The sequence below is a fragment of the Orycteropus afer genome, unplaced genomic scaffold, assembly GCF_000298275.1.
Source record: "Orycteropus afer afer isolate SDZICR_OR568_19922 unplaced genomic scaffold, OryAfe1.0 scaffold00509, whole genome shotgun sequence".
Classification (NCBI taxonomy): Eukaryota; Metazoa; Chordata; class Mammalia; order Tubulidentata; family Orycteropodidae; genus Orycteropus; species Orycteropus afer.
The window spans coordinates 857791-874689 of NW_006922096.1; the positions used below are offsets into that span (position 1 = coordinate 857791).

The 16899-nt window shown below is 37.7% G+C and overlaps 1 protein-coding gene across 1 annotated transcript in view; it reads right to left on the reverse strand.

Moving 5' to 3' along the window:
- The window catches only part of ARAP2 (ArfGAP with RhoGAP domain, ankyrin repeat and PH domain 2), a 333696-nt gene that overhangs the window by 131627 nt on the left and 185170 nt on the right, over positions 1–16899 (reverse strand). The window contains 4 exon segments of the mRNA XM_007955550.2: positions 8552–8615; positions 10370–10568; positions 11493–11595; positions 13727–13871. Of these exon segments, the coding sequence (XP_007953741.2) occupies positions 8552–8615; positions 10370–10568; positions 11493–11595; positions 13727–13871 (511 nt within the window).

Consider the following 16899-nt stretch of genomic DNA (forward strand, 5'->3'; position numbering starts at 1 on the left):
ACCTGACCAAGCCACAGTATTTTCAATAATCTCTTATGCATGCAAAATCTGGACAATGAATAAGGAAGACCAGAGAACAACTGACATCTTTAAATTTTGGCTCTGACGAAGAAAACTGACTGCAAGAACAAACAAATCTGTCTTGGAAGAAGCACAGCCAAAATGTCCCTTGGAAGCAAGGATGGTGAGACTTCGTGTTGTGTGATTTTCTCATGTTGTCAGGAGCAATCAGCCTGTGGAGAAGGACATCATGCTTGGTAAAGTAAAAGGTCAGTGATGAAGAGGAAGACCTCAATGAGATGGACTGACACAGTGGCTGCAACAATTATGAGGATTATTTCATTATGAGGATTGTTTCATTCTGTTATACAGAGTTGCTATGCGTAGGAATCAACTTGACAGCACATAACAGCAACAACATAAATATATATATATATATATATATATGTTCATATTTACATAAATGCATACATACACAGGAGCCCTTGTAGCGCTTTGGTTAAAGCACTCAGCTTCTAACCATAATGTTGCCAGTTCAAATCTAGTAGTCCACTCTGGGAGAAAGATGTGACAGACTGCTTCCAAAAATATCACAGCCTTGGAAACCCTATCAAGCAGTTCTAGTCCACCCTACAGGGATGTGGTCAAAATTAATTTCATGGAAATGAGTTTGGTTTTCTGTGTTTATATATATGTAGGTATAAGTATATGTGTATGTGTGTATATGTATGTATAAACCAAAAAAAAAAAAAAAAAAAATCACTGCCATTGCATCAATTCTCACTCATAGAGACCCACTTTGGGTTTCCAACACAGTAAATTTTTACAGAAGTAGATTGCCCCATTTTCCTTCTGAGGAGTGGCTGATGGGTTTGAACTGCCAACCTTCTGGATAGTAGTCAAACACCTTAGGCATTATGCTACCAGAGCTCATTATATGTAAGTGCATATGCATATTTATGTATAAATGTATATATATGTATATATACACATGCCCACACACATGTGTATTTCTCATAGAATAATTTTTAAAGCTTTTAAATAACTTATTTTCTAATAAAATAATAGAATTTTAAATTATGCTAACTTATGTGGTATATCTAGACTCCTAGTACTTTTCATTGAATTAATTCTTGAGAATGAGCCATACAAATTAATTGATAAATTTGCATGTAACACTTGTTTAAATAAATAACACTTAGGTTGTTAAGTTAGGAAACAAGCTTGTTTTGATTTCAAATTTAATGATTCTCTCAATACCCTACAGGCAATCAAGGAGTAGGTAAGTGCTTAAAATAGTGTCTGGTGCACAGCGAGTTTTACACAATCTTATCATTGGGTATTTATTATAAAATTGTTATCAGTATGTAGAAAACAGGGAAAGCAAGTAAAATAAAGATATAGGCATGTAGTAAATAAAGTTTTCAAATGTTGCATGATATATGGCAGCTAGTCAGAGAAATTAAGGAAAATGGCTTAGCTATGTCCCTGCACTTCTATTCCCACACCAGTACTTTTTTTTTTTTTACTTTTCTAAAAATGCTTTCAGCATAAATTGTAATATATCAGATGAAACACTTTTAAATTATTATCAAAAGCAATAAATATGCTGTGACCATTACTTTGGAATTCCAAGAGTTTCCAAACTATTACATATGCTCAGAGTGTATCTGTATAGCAAATAGATCTCATCCTCTGATTCCTGATGCCCAGGAGAAAGGTCGAGACATACAAAATAACAAAACAGTCTCCTGACTTCCTTATCATGGGGAAGTCCACTGTATGTAGTAAGCACTAAGTAAAAAGCAAATTGAGTAATTCTAATCCATTTTTGCTACAGTTTAATTATGTAAAACATATATACCTGTGGTGCAGTGAATTACCTAATACATCTCTTTTAGCCATGGTCTTTTTGACTCTCACCAAATGACTGGGTGGAACTACGTAAATGTAAGGTGCTTGTGGTCCACCAAGGAGATGGGATAGCTTGCTAATAATTTATATAAGGTACTTGTACATAGTGCCCCTGTGGGGGTGGGACCTTGGAAATAAGGTACATGAAACCCTAATGTTGAGACTGGTCTGTTTTGTCATTCCACTAAGATTAAAAGTAGCCCTACTAGAGGCAGAAGGGGAATCTCACTACCATCAAGACAGAGAACATGGAGTGGAGTGTGTCCTTGGACGCAAGATCCCTGTGCTGAGACCACAGCAGAGAGACAGAAAACAGGTGTCAGAGAGACAATAGCAGCAGAGGCAGAAGAACTAAGAGATGAGCATAAGACAGAGTGGCAGGCTTGCTAGCCCCGAGTGAGAAAACTGAGAGCCTTTGGGCAGGAGGCTTGCTTGCACAGTAGAGTTATCTAGGTATACCTATCAGCAGAGATAAAAGGGCTCTGTAACATTTGTGTGAGCAGGGCAAAGGTCAGGCCAAGGGTTAAAAAGAGATACGCATGTGGCTACAGCCGAGAGGAGACTATCATTGAAGAATTGTACCCTGGTGTGTTCCTCAACCTGAACTGTACCTGTTACTTCCCTAATAAATCCCATAATCATGAGCATTGTCTGTGAATTCCTGTGTGGCTATTGCAACAAATTATTGAATCCAGTAGAGAAGCAGAACGCTGTGGGAGAGATGGTTGGTGTCGGACCTGGTGAGAAGGGTGGAGTATGGTGGCACGTCTGACTTCCGCCTCAATAGTCACAGCCTTGGGCTGCTACTGCTGAGTCTGTCGCTACCTCGTGAGGGTAACGGAGGTAGGAGGATGCTGCCCCCACGTTCTTTTTCACCTGGTCAAATTCTTCATAGATTAAAAATGGTAGAAAAATAGGTTGAATATAATAATCTCATAAAAAAAATCAAAACTATAAAACAATAAATCTAAACAGAATGTTGCCACTGGTATTTAAGAACGTAACTTTTGTGAGTTCAAACACCAAGTCTATATTCTAGGTCATCTTTTCCCACCCTGGAAGTAGCAGGCAGCAGGCATTCAATAAATATTAATAGGTAAGTATGTTGTTGTTATGTGCCATTGAGTCGGCTCCGACTCATAGCGACCCTTCCTTGGGTTTCCAAGGCAGTATCATCACTACAGAAGTAAATTGCCCAACCTTTCTTCTGAGGAATGACTAGGACAGAAACTGCATTTAAGCTAACAATTTAATGCTGTAATACCCTTTCATTATTATTTCCGAGGAGTCCATAGGTAGTGGAGACAGCCAGTGTGCTTGGCTGCTAACCAAAATGGTTGGGGATTCAAGTCCACCAAAAGGAGTCTCTGAACCTAGGCCTCGTGGCCTACTTCCAAAAAATTATTGAAAATGCTACAGAGCACAGCTCCACTCTGACCCACATGAGGTTGCTGAACATACAGTTAACAGGACTGTGATTAATAATAGTATAGCACAAGTTCCATTATCTGGTACAAAAAAATCAGAATCTAAGTATCTTTAACCATCTTACCAAAACCAATCTCACTGCTGTGGAGTCGGATCTAACTCATAATGACCCCTCCTTGGGTTTCCGAGGCAATATCACTACAAAAGGAAATTGCCCAAACTTTCTTCCAAGGAGTGGCTGGTGGGTTTGAACTGCCAGCCATCTGGTTAGTACTCAAATGCTTTAGGCACTATGCTACCCAAATATAAGTAACTGGAAATGAAAATTTCTAATTATGTCTGTAAGTTAAAAAGCATAATCTGATGCAAACATCTAATCAGCAATATGATGGCTGTCCAAAGCTTCTGAAGTTCTTTCATGAAGCTGAAGAAAACTCAGGTCCAGAAAACTGTTGAAAGTCATTATGCTTGTGAACAGCAAGGAAAATAACTAGGGAAGGTCTCTCTCTCTCTCTCTCTCTGTGTATATATAATAATACACACACACACACACACATTATAAATGATCTTGCAATATTATAAAGCTAAACATTCTGAGTCAACATAATGAAGGGATTTTTTTAATAAAAGAAGAAATGACAAGAAATCAAGAGGAAAAAAAAATGATACCTTCCTAATTGTTCTTCAATGTCAATTGTTCTTGGCTAGATCATTCTCATCTTCCTGATCTCTCAATATTTCTCATGACTTCCAAATTTATATCTCAGGCTGCAATCTCACCACTTAATTCCACACCTGAATATTCAACTATCTAACCACTAGTTCCACTCTGCTGTCAAATAGACATTCAAAGTTACCTTTTCCAAAATCAAATTCTTGATCCCGTATCCCCATATTTAATTATTCCTTACCCCTACTCTCCATGTATTTGCTATCTCAGTAAACAGCACAACCGTTCATGTACTTGCTCAGGCCAAAAACGTTGGAGTTATCTTTGGCTCTTACTCCCATACCCCACATGTAATCCATTATCAGATCATGCCATCATTACCTTCATTATATATCCAACCACTCCCCAACATTATATCGTTGGATAAGACGTATCTTTCCTGGCCCCTGAAGCAGCATCCTAACTAGAAGAAAGGTTTAAAAGAAGTGGAGATATGAATTTTGGAGTTATTGGCATATAGAAGGGAAAGGCAAAACCACGTAGGGAGAGTATATAGAACATTAAGAGAGGAAATCATGGGTTAGAACTCTGATAAATACATGTCATTTTGCTGAAGGAAGTTGTCAAGGAGGAGTAGCTTCCCTGGAAGACTAAGTTCCTTTATCCACAGAATGAGGCAAGAACTTAGAAACAGTGGTATCACAAGGCATGGGAAGACAGTATTTCAAGAAGCAAGGAACAGTAAAAAGTATCAAGGGCAACCTAGGGGATAAGTTCCATATAGAAATATTTATCTGGCAGCCAGAGAAGTCCTTTTAAAACGTAAGTTAGTTCATTTACTGACACCAATCCTACTCAAACTATTGCAAAACATACAAAAGGATTGAATCCTCTCTAACTCTTTTTATGAAGCAAGCATAACTTCATACCAAAACCATATGCAAAGACATCATTCAAAGGGAAAACTACAAGCCAATATCCCTCATGAATTTGGATGCAAATATCTTCAACAAAATGCTAGCCAATAGACTCCAATAACATATCAAGAAGATAATTCATTATGACCAAGTGGGGTTCATATCAGGTATGCAAGGATGGTTCAGCAATAGAAACACAGTCAATGTCATCCACCACTGTGGTGTAGTAAATTACTTAGTATGGCTTTTCTACCCATAAGTCACTGTAAACTCAGTGGTAGAATGAGCAACTGAGGAGCTCCTGACTGGAAATATTATCCACCTGGGTTATTTCTGTTGGGCATGGCACAAGGCAGTGTTCTGGGTGGCTCTCACTTTCAGGTGCTTAGAATTGTTGCTACGAATGGTTGCTTTGGCCACTCTGCCAAGCTCAAAAGGAGGCCTCCTAGAGGCAGAACTCTCTCTGACTAGTGGCTGAGGAAGGACGTACTACTGCGAGACACGTGCTGCTGGGAAAGAGACACAAGAGACATGCATTGTTGAGAGAGACACTGAGGGACACACACTGCTGGGAGAAAGACTGTAAGAGACTGTTTGTTGAGAAACGGCTGCCAGGAAAGAGACTGAGCATTTTTTCCTGAACTCAGCTTGTAGCCTGGTGCTTCCCTTAAAAACCCCATAATCTGTGAGTTCTGTGTGGCTGCTGCAGTGAATTATCGAACCCAGGAGAGAGCTGGTGGGTGCTTTGGGAGGAACGATTGGTGAAAGGGCTGAAGGGAGGCAGCATGTCTGGCCTTGTAGGAATAGGCCTTGGGTTACTGATGGTGATCCTGTCTTCCTCTTGTAGGGTGAGAAGAGATCGGCAGATGTGGCCTCCCTGCCCTTTTTGCAAACAGATAAATAAAACAAAGGAGAAGAACAACATGATCATATCAATCGATACAGAAAAGGCATTTGATAAAACCCAACACCCATTCCTGATGGGTGTCTCAGCAAAATAGGGACAGAAGGGCTATTCCTCAACATAATAAAGGACATCTACGCAAAACCAATAGCCAACATTATTCTCAATGGAGAGAGACTGAAACCATTCCCTTTAAGAACAGGAACCAGACAAGAATGCCCTCTACCACCAATTCTTTTCAACATTAGATTGGATGTCCTAGCCAGGGCAATAAGGCAAGAAGTGAGAGCCATGACAATAACAGATATATGCACACCCATGTTCATCGTAGTACTATTTACAATAGCCAAAAGATGGAAACAACCTAGTGCCCGTCAACTGAAGAATGGATAACCGAACTATGGTACATACACACAATGGAATACTATGCAATCCTAAAGAATAACATAGAATCTGCAAAATATTGCATAATGTAGATGAACTTGGAGGACATTATACTGAGTGAAGTAAGTCAATCACAAAAGGACAAATACTGTATTAGTCCATTATTGTAAAAAGTCAAGGAAAGGTTTATATATGGAAGGAAATTTTCTTTGTTGGTTACCAGGGGTGTCGGGGGGAGGGAACACTGTTAGATAGGTAGAGATAAGTATTGATTTGGGTGAAGAGAAGGGCAATGTACCAGATGTGAGTGATCAATACACTGGCATTGAGGAAAAGGAATACAGAGTGAGGTATATGGGAGGTACAGACAACAATGATGAAGCCTTTTACATATACAGTACTGTGTTGTCAGTGAAGGCAAACATGGATATACAAGTGGTTAGATGGGTGGACAGGCTAAACTATTAGGTATGTCTATGCAGGGGGGGAATGTGCCCAAGACCATGTATAGAGTTGGCAGACAATGTTCCTACAAGTGTATATGTGTGTTCTGTGAGAATTCCCAGGTATATAGTAGAGCTGACAAGGGACAAGGCTGTAGTCACTTCTTGGCCCCAGCCAGCTACCCAGAGGGAACAAATAGTTGGACCTGTGGGCTCGGAACCATACTCACAGGGACATCAAGCTCAACTGGCATAATATAATACACAAAAACATTGTTCCACCTCCTACTTTGGCAAGTAGTGACTGAGATCTTAAAAGCTAGCAAGCTGCCATCTAGATGCAACAAGGAGTCTCTCCTCATCCAGAGCAAAGAAGAATGAAGAAAAATGAAGATTCATGGAAACAATTAGTCCAAGTGACTGGTACACCATATGATCCTCAGCCTATACAACTATGAGACCAGAAGAACTAGATGGTGCACGGCTACCACTGTCAACCACTTAGAGGGGGATCTATATAGGAGATCCTGGATAGAGTGGGAGAACAATAGGGAACAAAACTCAAAATCATTTGAAGGACCAGGTTTGCTGTTGTGATAGAGCCTGATGGAACCACTGAGACTATGGCTCCTAACTGCCCTTCAGGTCTGGAATTGAACCCACTCCTGTGTCTTCCAGCCTAACAAAAGACAGGCATATGAAGTGAACATTTACACTAGGTAGATACACTCCTTGGAGAGAACATCATGGGAGAATAGAAGGGCTGTGTATGCACAGGGAGAGAGCCCAGAGGGCAGGAGTGCATGGAGGGAAGGATACAGGGAATAGGTGACTACAGGGAGGAAGTGGGAGGAGTAATGTTGCATTGTGGTTAACTGTAATCAGTGTCATGAGACAAAGCGTATGTGAACTGCTATATGGAAAGTGAATTTGGTGTGAAAACTTTCACCCAAATCACAATAAAAAAAATAAAAGTCAGTCAGTTCATTTAACTCCTAGTTCTCAAACTAACTGGCTTCTTATCACACTTAGAATAAAATTCAAATTGTCATACACCATGACCTATATATAATGTAGTTTACTATCTGGCCCAGGGCTTCCTCTGACATCATTTCTTCCAATTCATTTGAACATCCCCAGCTAAAGAAGTTCCTTGCAGACTTTGAACATACTAAGGACATGTCTTAGAGTCTCTGAATGCACTTGACTCTCTGTCTGGGACACACTGTCAAGACCACTGCAAGCTTTGCTCCTTCATATCATACAGATCTCTGAACAAGGATGCTTCTGTGCCGCCCTATCAGAAACACAATACTTTCACTTCAGGCTCTTTTCCTCTCTTTACCATGCTTGGATTTTCTTCATAGCATTAAAAATTGAGTGACATAATATTATATAATTGTATTTGTTTGTCTGCTTATAATCAATTTCCCACAGTAGTATACATGTGTTTTGGTATCAAGGACCTTATCAGTCTTTTTCATCATTGTATCCTTAGTAACTGTAACAGTAACTGATGTAGAGGAGATGCTTAATAAATATTTACAGGATAACTGCATAAACTCCAGAAATAAAATTTTAGCTAATGATCCATATGCATAATTAATTCAGGATATTATTTATATTTACAATTACCAAAGTGCTTCCAAATACTTATATGTGAATGCCCTAAATGAGCTAGTCTATATAAAAATAGAGCAACTGATCACACTGATGAGTAAGTCATAAAAAATTATGTAAACCTCGCTGAAGTACTCTGTTTATGAAAAAAATCATATACGATTCAGAAAATTTCCATCGAGTTTTAAAATTATAGGTTCTCAACCAAGAGGACAACCAGAATGTTACACCTCTAGATTTGTTGCAAAAGCAAGAATGCATCATCACTTACCTCCCTTTTTCTACTAAGATCAAGACATCCAATTTTTCCCCATTTTGAACCATTGTGCTGATAGCTGGAAAGGTAAGAGAAAAGCATGAACATATTTAAAAAAAAAAAATGAGAGGAAAATTACTTTATCCAAAGAATTTGGTCTTTGTCTCTGATTCCTGGGAGTTAATTTCTAAACCCCTGAAATTTGGAGGTATTGGATTGCCTTTATTGTTTACTAAGGCCTCCAGACCACACCTAAAAGTTAATGATAATGAGATGATCAGGATGAGGCTTAGCCAAGCCAAAAACACATACCACATGGTATCAGCCAATCTCCGAGAAGTGGAGATAGCTGGAGACTGAGTCCAATCACATGGCCAATTATCATAACTGAGTTCATAACTTCAAAACTGAATTCAAACTTTATAATGTGCTAGTTAAGGAAATCATGCCAAGTAATCAAATTTCAATAAAAACGGGGACCACTAAAACTCAAGTAAGCTTTCTGGTAGACATCAGTGAACCAAGAAGATAGTATTTCCCTAGGGACACAGAAGCTCCATATTTGGAATCTTCCTACACCTCATCCTATGCAACATCACTTTATGCTATTCTGGATTTGTATCCTTTATGTATGGTTACTGCCATTCTGACAGGATTATACCACAAATGGATGTCTTGAAAAATTTAAAAAAAAATCTCACTGCCATCAAGTTGGATCTGACTCATAGCAACTCCTCCTTAGGTTTCCAAGGAGCTATCACCACGGAAGTAGATTGCCCAATCTTCCCTCTGAGGAGCGGCTGGTGGGTTTGAACCACCAGCCTTTTGGTTAGCAGTCAAATGCCTTATGCACTACATTACCAGAGCTCCTTGTCTTGAACAAACAGTAATTTATTCTCTTATAGTTGTGGAGGCTAGAAGTCTGAGTTCAAAGTGCTGGGCTCTAGGGGCTGGGTGAAAACACATCAACCTTGGGCTCTGCCTACTGCTCCTAACCACTGAAGCTAGAGACATCTCTTCACTCATGCAGCTGCTGGCTGCTGAGGCTGACAAACCCAAGGTTTGTCGAGTAAAAAAACACAGTCCCAATATTACCAAACCACAGGCAGGGCATTGATTCAAGTCCATTCAAAGTCTCAAGATCGGCAAAGCATGGCAGGCTACTGAATGAAAAAAAAGCTGCAGACCATTCCCAAAGCTTCTGCTTATATAAGGAAAGCAGACCACATCCTTAAAGCAGCTACTCAGCTGCTCAAGGCAGATTCCACCATGGAGCCGATTGCCATGACGGGGAATAACTACCACTAGCTGCCTAGCCACTCAAACCCAGGCCCAACCAAGTTGACATACAACCTTAACTACCACACTTTATTTTTTAAAAAATTGTACTTGTAAATACAGGGCTTTCCTGAGTTCAGTGAGTCATTCTAGCAATTTAAGGAATGGTGGAAATCCCAAATTTGTGGCCAGTTGGTCAGAACTGCTGTGGTCCTGGGAACCCCTGAGCTTGCAGCTGGTTTCTGAAGTCCTGGGCAGACTTGGCACTCTGGAGGACTGTGACCTTAATGTATGAAGTTAGGTAGCTATGGTCAGAAGAACTGTATTATAATTAATATCAGAACAGAACTGGACTAATTTATAAAGCCAACTCTATGGCAGTAAGTGAGTGAGTGACAGAAGTATATTACACTAAATACCCATAAAGACATACTAATGCTACTGTGTTCTACGTGTTCAGGAGAGAAATATAATTTTAAGTAAAAGACTACCATTCTCACATGCCATAAATAATTGTGAACCAAAGATGGGACCTGGGGGAAGAAGGTATCTTACTTAGCTCTTGCAGTCTTCTTAAGTGCATTCTGTCTTCCTGAGCTTCTTGCATTTGAAGGCAAAAGCGCAAGGTAGATTTGTCCATAGCAAACCAGCCTTTTCTCCATTGATCCAAGGCATGGCAATCTTTGTAGTAGAGTTGACCAACCAAATCATAGTCAGCTTCTGTTAAGTTTTCAGCAACAAAGGGAACAAAATGCTGTTGAAACAAATAAAGATAATAAAGACAGTGAAAATAGGAAATCTCTTCCTTTTTATACATATGACAGAAAACAGAAAAATTAATCTTTTTAAAACTATTTTAAAGATTTATAAATGTACCCAAATTTCAAAATAATTATCTAAACTTGATATCTGTCTTAAAACTGAATAATTATAAAGCACCTTTTTATACTAGCCCTTTTAACCATATTTCTTGATACATATATAGATAGGTATAGATATACAGATATACAGATATAGATATAGATACACAGACACACACACATATTTAGAAAGAGAGAGAGATGGGGTGAGAGTTGAAATAGGAAGGCATTATCTGCTGATTTGTGACTTCTTTCTAAATATCAACCTTCAAAGTGTCTCTCCATTTACATCTTTCATTAAATCTATTTCTTTCTCCATTGTGTAAATCATAAATAAGATCTCTGCCTATAAAAAGACATACACAGAAATGACTACAACATTGCAAAGATCTGAACCACCATGGTTTATCCATGGTTTTAATTTCTTCTGTGCTAAAGACTCTAGGAATGCCGCTCTTAACCTCTTTCGACAACACCCTTTAACAATCTAATCAAGTATAGACTAGAATGTTTTAGAAAATGTGAAACTCTGAAGCTCACTCATAGACTCTAGCTTAAGACTTCTCTCTAGATGTATGATGATGGTGTTTTCGTGTGCCATTTAGTTGATTCTGATTCATAGTGACCCTACAGGACAGAGTAGATATGCATCATAGGGTTTCCTAGTCTGTAATCTTTATGGGAGCAGATCACCAGGTCTTTTCTCCATGGAGTTATTGGTGAGTTTCAACTGGTAACCTTTCAGATAGCAGTCAAGTGCTTAATCATTGGGCCAACAAGCTTCCTTCAATTTAGGTAATAACACAATATTTAAATACCTTGGCTATGGCCTCTGTCCATTTTCTTTGTGCTTGAGATGTTTCAGCTCCAAATAAAAACACACGTTCTGAGGGTAAGTAGATCTCAAAGGTAAAGATGGGCCTATAGGTCACATAAATAAAAAGATAGCATCATATTATATATGTTTGATTCTTATGAAGACATATAATGCAAAGTTGAAACTGTTAATTAAAGTCCTTAGGAAAATGAGATAATGCAGTGAAATCTATTTATCTACAACAGTATTATTCTATTAATAGTTTGCATTTATGCTAGTGAATTAAATGAGAACACAATGGATTAGACAGAAAGGAATATTCTTTTGATTATGTAAGCCACTGGACCACATGACTGCTAATGCATTAGACACTTCATTGGTTGTCTGACAAAGCAAAGGATTCTCCTCAGCCTCTTGTTTCTTCAACCATTCCTCAGTTTACTCTGACCAATTGATTGATGCAAATACTGTCCAAACAGTTCAATTAGCCCTCTCCTTATTTTACTTCACAAATTTTCCTTAAGTTATCTCAACCAATCCCAAAATTTCATCTCCTTAGATTAGATAAAATTTGAATAACATTTCCTGCCCTGAGTTCTTCATCCACAATTCCAACAATTTCTTAGAACGTGCTAAGTAATGTGCTCTTATTACCTCAAACACTCAAAATATACTAAAATCATCCTCTTTCTTACTCTCAACCTTCTGTATACCCTTCATGTTCTGATTTTAAAGCATCACCATCTACATCATGTCACTTAAAACCTTGTAGCTGTATTTATTCATCCCCTTAGCATTAATTCCTTCTCCAGTCAGTAAGTCATTTAATCTTCTGATTGTATCAGTAAGATTCTCTCAAGCTCACTGTACCTGCTCTTTTTAATAATCTTTCCCTCGGGATACACTCTCATCAATTATAGTCTCTCTTCCCTCTCCTGCTTACCACTTTTTCCAGATATCTTCCTAAAATACAAGTTTGCATAACTACTCAATGCCTGCATAACTGAATTCAAACTCTATAATATGCTGTTTAAGGAAATTCAGAATCTGTCTGCAACAATTATTTTTAACCTTGTCTCATTGCAAATGCTCTCCCTGTGCACCAACTTGCATCAGTTACATTTCATCAAGAATGTTGATGTTTATGCTGACTTAATACTAATTTTTAATTATAATGTATTTATTAAGAAACTTAATAAAATGAATGCATTTATTTTAACATTCCATGGGCAACAACATTAAATTGATTATTCACCTAGAACAAAAGCCCTATTATGATTAGATAAAACAAACCAACTAATTTTGTTCTCATTAAAAAAAAAAAAAACCTACACTTTCTAGAAAAATAAGTCATTGCAGCTAATCCAAATATGTCATTAACTAATAATGTAATTTTTATGTAATTTTATGTAAATAGCATAGCTTTGCAAATCTTCCCTTTACCATACAAAATTATTATTTACATACTATGCTCCTATGTAATTAATTTCAATATTTGCATGTTTTCATTATTTATATCAGAAAATTTGATACGAACCTTTCACATCAAAGATTTCAGATGGTCTGTGTCAAAAAGTCCTCACAAAAATTCTATTAAATTATTTTGGAGTAAAATATATTAAATAAATAACTCTTCTAATTACAACTTTTTTTAGACCATTAGGATGCAAAAGGAATTTAGCATTTCAATATGCTATTAGATATATGTAAGATTTTACTTTAATGTAAACAAATCATCATTGAACTGTCTCTTTTGTGACCTGTTTTAACTATGATTATCCTTAAAGAACGCATCAACTTTACCATTAGATTCACTATTTTTCAAAATGAGTAAATCATAAAAATTACAGGAGAATGGACTGTTGTAAATTTACTTAAGATCACCTGGGAACATGTTAGCCTTCATATTACCTAGCACAATATTTTAATCGTCCTACTTTACACTGAATTATCTAACGCTCAAGCAGAAGTTACAAAAAGGAGAAGTGTCAAAAGACAATTAAATCCTTCTATAAGAAGCAGCTGAAAAACTGAATTGATAACAAAACACTTCTTCCCTTCTGTGACGTCATTAAGTGGTGCTGAGTTGGTTCCAAGTCATAGCAAGCCCATGGAAAGTAGAACGAAACAGTGCCAGGCCCTGTGCCGTCCTCAAAACTGTTCCTATTCTTGAACCCACTGTAACAAATATCTGAAAATACCTTTTACCTCTTAACTGTTTAATATTAGACCTACCCGGTACTTAAATAGAAGTCCTCTTTGTGTATAACCAGGCAGATAACTTCATTGATATTAATGGTGCCATTAGGTGTGGTAGACTTATCATTTTCATAGTAACTCAAAAAGCCTCCTTCCAAAACACACCACTTTTTATTTGTCTCTGTGAAATTAAAAGATATCAATTAAATAAATAGAACTGTATTATATAACATGTTTAAAAAAATCATGGTTTTAAATTATGACTGCATATTAATAAATAAATATATTAATTTCCCATTTTGTCCAAGAGTATGCAATCACTGCATGGGATATAAAGTTGTCAAACTTTCTGCTCTCAAGACACTTAGAATGTAGTAGCTACGGATGTACAAGACAAAAATAATGATGGCACAGATGACCAAAGAAGCAGGTGAATCCATAATGAGACTGCTGCAAGGTAACTCTGAAATTGCAAAGCCTGATGTTCCAGAGTATTAGGAGGTAAAAGATGTAGTATAAAAAGTGAGACTGTGGTGGTTGTTAGGTAGGTGTGCGAAGAAGACAGGATTAGAATCTGCAGTGCCATTAAAGTCTTGTTAACAAAAAAATCCACTGCCATTAATCAATTCTGACACATAGCAACCCTACTGGACAGAGTAGAACTGTCCCATGAAGTTTCTAAGCAAGTATATATATACATAAGCAGATTGCCGTATCTTTCTCCTAAAGAGCAGCTGTTCGGTTCTAACTGCGGCGTTTACGGTTAGCAGTCAAATACTTTAACCACTAAACCACCAGAACTCATTGTTGGGGGACTTAAAATTCATCTTGTAAACCCAAAGCCATTCCTCAGAAGGAATATTGGGCAATCTACTTCTATAGAAGTACTGCCTCAAAAACCCAAGGAGGGGTCACTATGAGTGGTAATCAACTTGACAGCAGTGAGTACAGATAGGGGCCATGAGCCAAATCCAGCTCATCACTTGTTTTTGTAAATAAAGTTTTCCTAGAACACAGCCACATTCATTCAATTGCGGATTATCTATAATGGCTACCAAACTACAAGGACAGAGCTGAGTAGTCACAGCAGAGACCACTTGGCCTGCACAGCCTACGATATTTATAATGTGGCCCTTTAAAAAAAAACAAATTGCCAATTATATAGGTCATGGTGAGCCATTTTCACTCGGTTCAACAGAAAAATATAATCAAATTTGAGTTTTACAAACTGTTTGCTGTGAAAAATAGAGTTGAGAGGGTGAAGTGAAAGGTAGTGAGGCCAGTTTAGAACACTGCTGACAGCAGTTTAAGTGAGAGATGAAAAGGACCAAAATCAGGACAATGGTGTTAAGGATAATGGGGGGAAAATAAAGGCAAGCGAGAGGGTGGGGGGAGAGAAGGAGAGACAGATACAGAGAGAGAGAGAGAGAGATGAATAAATGCACATGTGTGTTGTACAGAAATAAGGCATACTGATTGGATAACGGCTTACCAGAGAACTTACTAACGATTCTATCATTATTAGCCTTGATTATGAGGTAGGTACTGACAGCTACAAGGCAAGTGGTAGTTGAAAATATGAAGGAGACAAAGCAAAAACTATGGAGAACTTAAAACTATAAGGAGTAATGGATATAGAAGGATCATAAGAGTTATAATGAATGTAGGAAAAGGACAGTATATGAAACAGAAAGGAATGATGTATTTCAAATTAAGGATAACAAAGAAATCTAATAAAGTAAGAACTGAAAAAAATACCCGTTCATCTTCATAATGAGGAGGTAATAAACTACTTTACTCAGAGTGCTGTGAAAGAAACCAGGTGTAGCATATTGAAGACTAAAAGGGGAAGTAATGAGTGAAACAAGTCAGGACAAATCAATACTTCATGGTATTAAAAATATACAATAAATTACAAAAGAAAAAAAAAAATCAAAAGAAAGCTAAGGAAAAGGACTCTGCCAGAAAGGAAAACAGGAGAGGAAAAAGGTAAAATCAGGTAATAGAGCCATAGGGTCCAACATCCAACCAACAGTATTTCTAAGAAAGAAGTAGATGAGAATTATGAGATGAGAAATTATAGATGAGAAAATGTATTAAAGACAGATGGGTAATGTGTACAAATAGAAAGTCAATGAAGAAACTTGTTTCCCATTACAGATATGTGCATGTTCTGCACTGGTAAAAATGAAAAATTAGACTTAAAAAAATAGGTCATCAAGATCACCAGTTACTAGGTTATACCCAGACAACGTAGAAACCACATACAGAGACAGGGTTCTCTAACTTGGGCAATACTCAGTAACCTCAGAGGTCTGGAAGCAGTGAAAACAGACAGGAGTTTGGCCAAGCTGCTTACTTATAACTGTAGGCAGAATGGAATTTCAAAACAGACAATTTTAAGAAGTAGCGGGAATGCTTTTTTTGCAATTGCAATAAGGATACAAATGAAGGTCTAAGAATGCTGTGGGACCAGAACTGACTCACTGCCATCGAGTCAGATCCAACTCATAGTGACCCCTCCTTGGGTTTCTGAGGCAGTATCGCTATGGAAGTAGATTGCCCAATCTTCCTTCAGAGGAGTGGCTGGTGGGTTTGAAATGCCAGCCTTCTGGTTACCAGTCAAATGCCTTAGGCACTACCACCAGAGAATCCAAACCAGAACTGGTGTTTTTTTTTTTAAATGATCCAGGGTTGTTAAAAAAGTATAACCAAAATATCAAAGATGTATATATAAAAATAAGGCTAACTATACAAATGTAATTACAGAATTAGTAATACTTTAACCAAATTCTGCCAATATATCAGCTATAATAAGAGAATATAATTTTAGATAGTATAGTACATTATAGGTTACAAAAATATCACATTCAATACAGTCATAAAACTATCTGTTGGAGACAACAAATATGAACCCTTTTGCGTATACAGTACTGAGTTGTCAGTGAAAACAAACATGGGTATATGGTCGGATAGATAGGTGGATAGGCTAAACAATTAGGTATGTCTAAATGGGGAGTGATCCAAGATCATATATTGGGTTGGCAGACAATGGTCCTATAAGTTTATGTGAATGATCAGAATTCCCAGGTGTATGGTAGAGCTGACAAGGGGCAAGGTTATGGTCATTTCTTGGTCACAGCCAGCTACCCAAAGTGACTGAGTAGTTGATCCTGTGGGCTTGGGACCATAGTTGCAGAGGACATCAA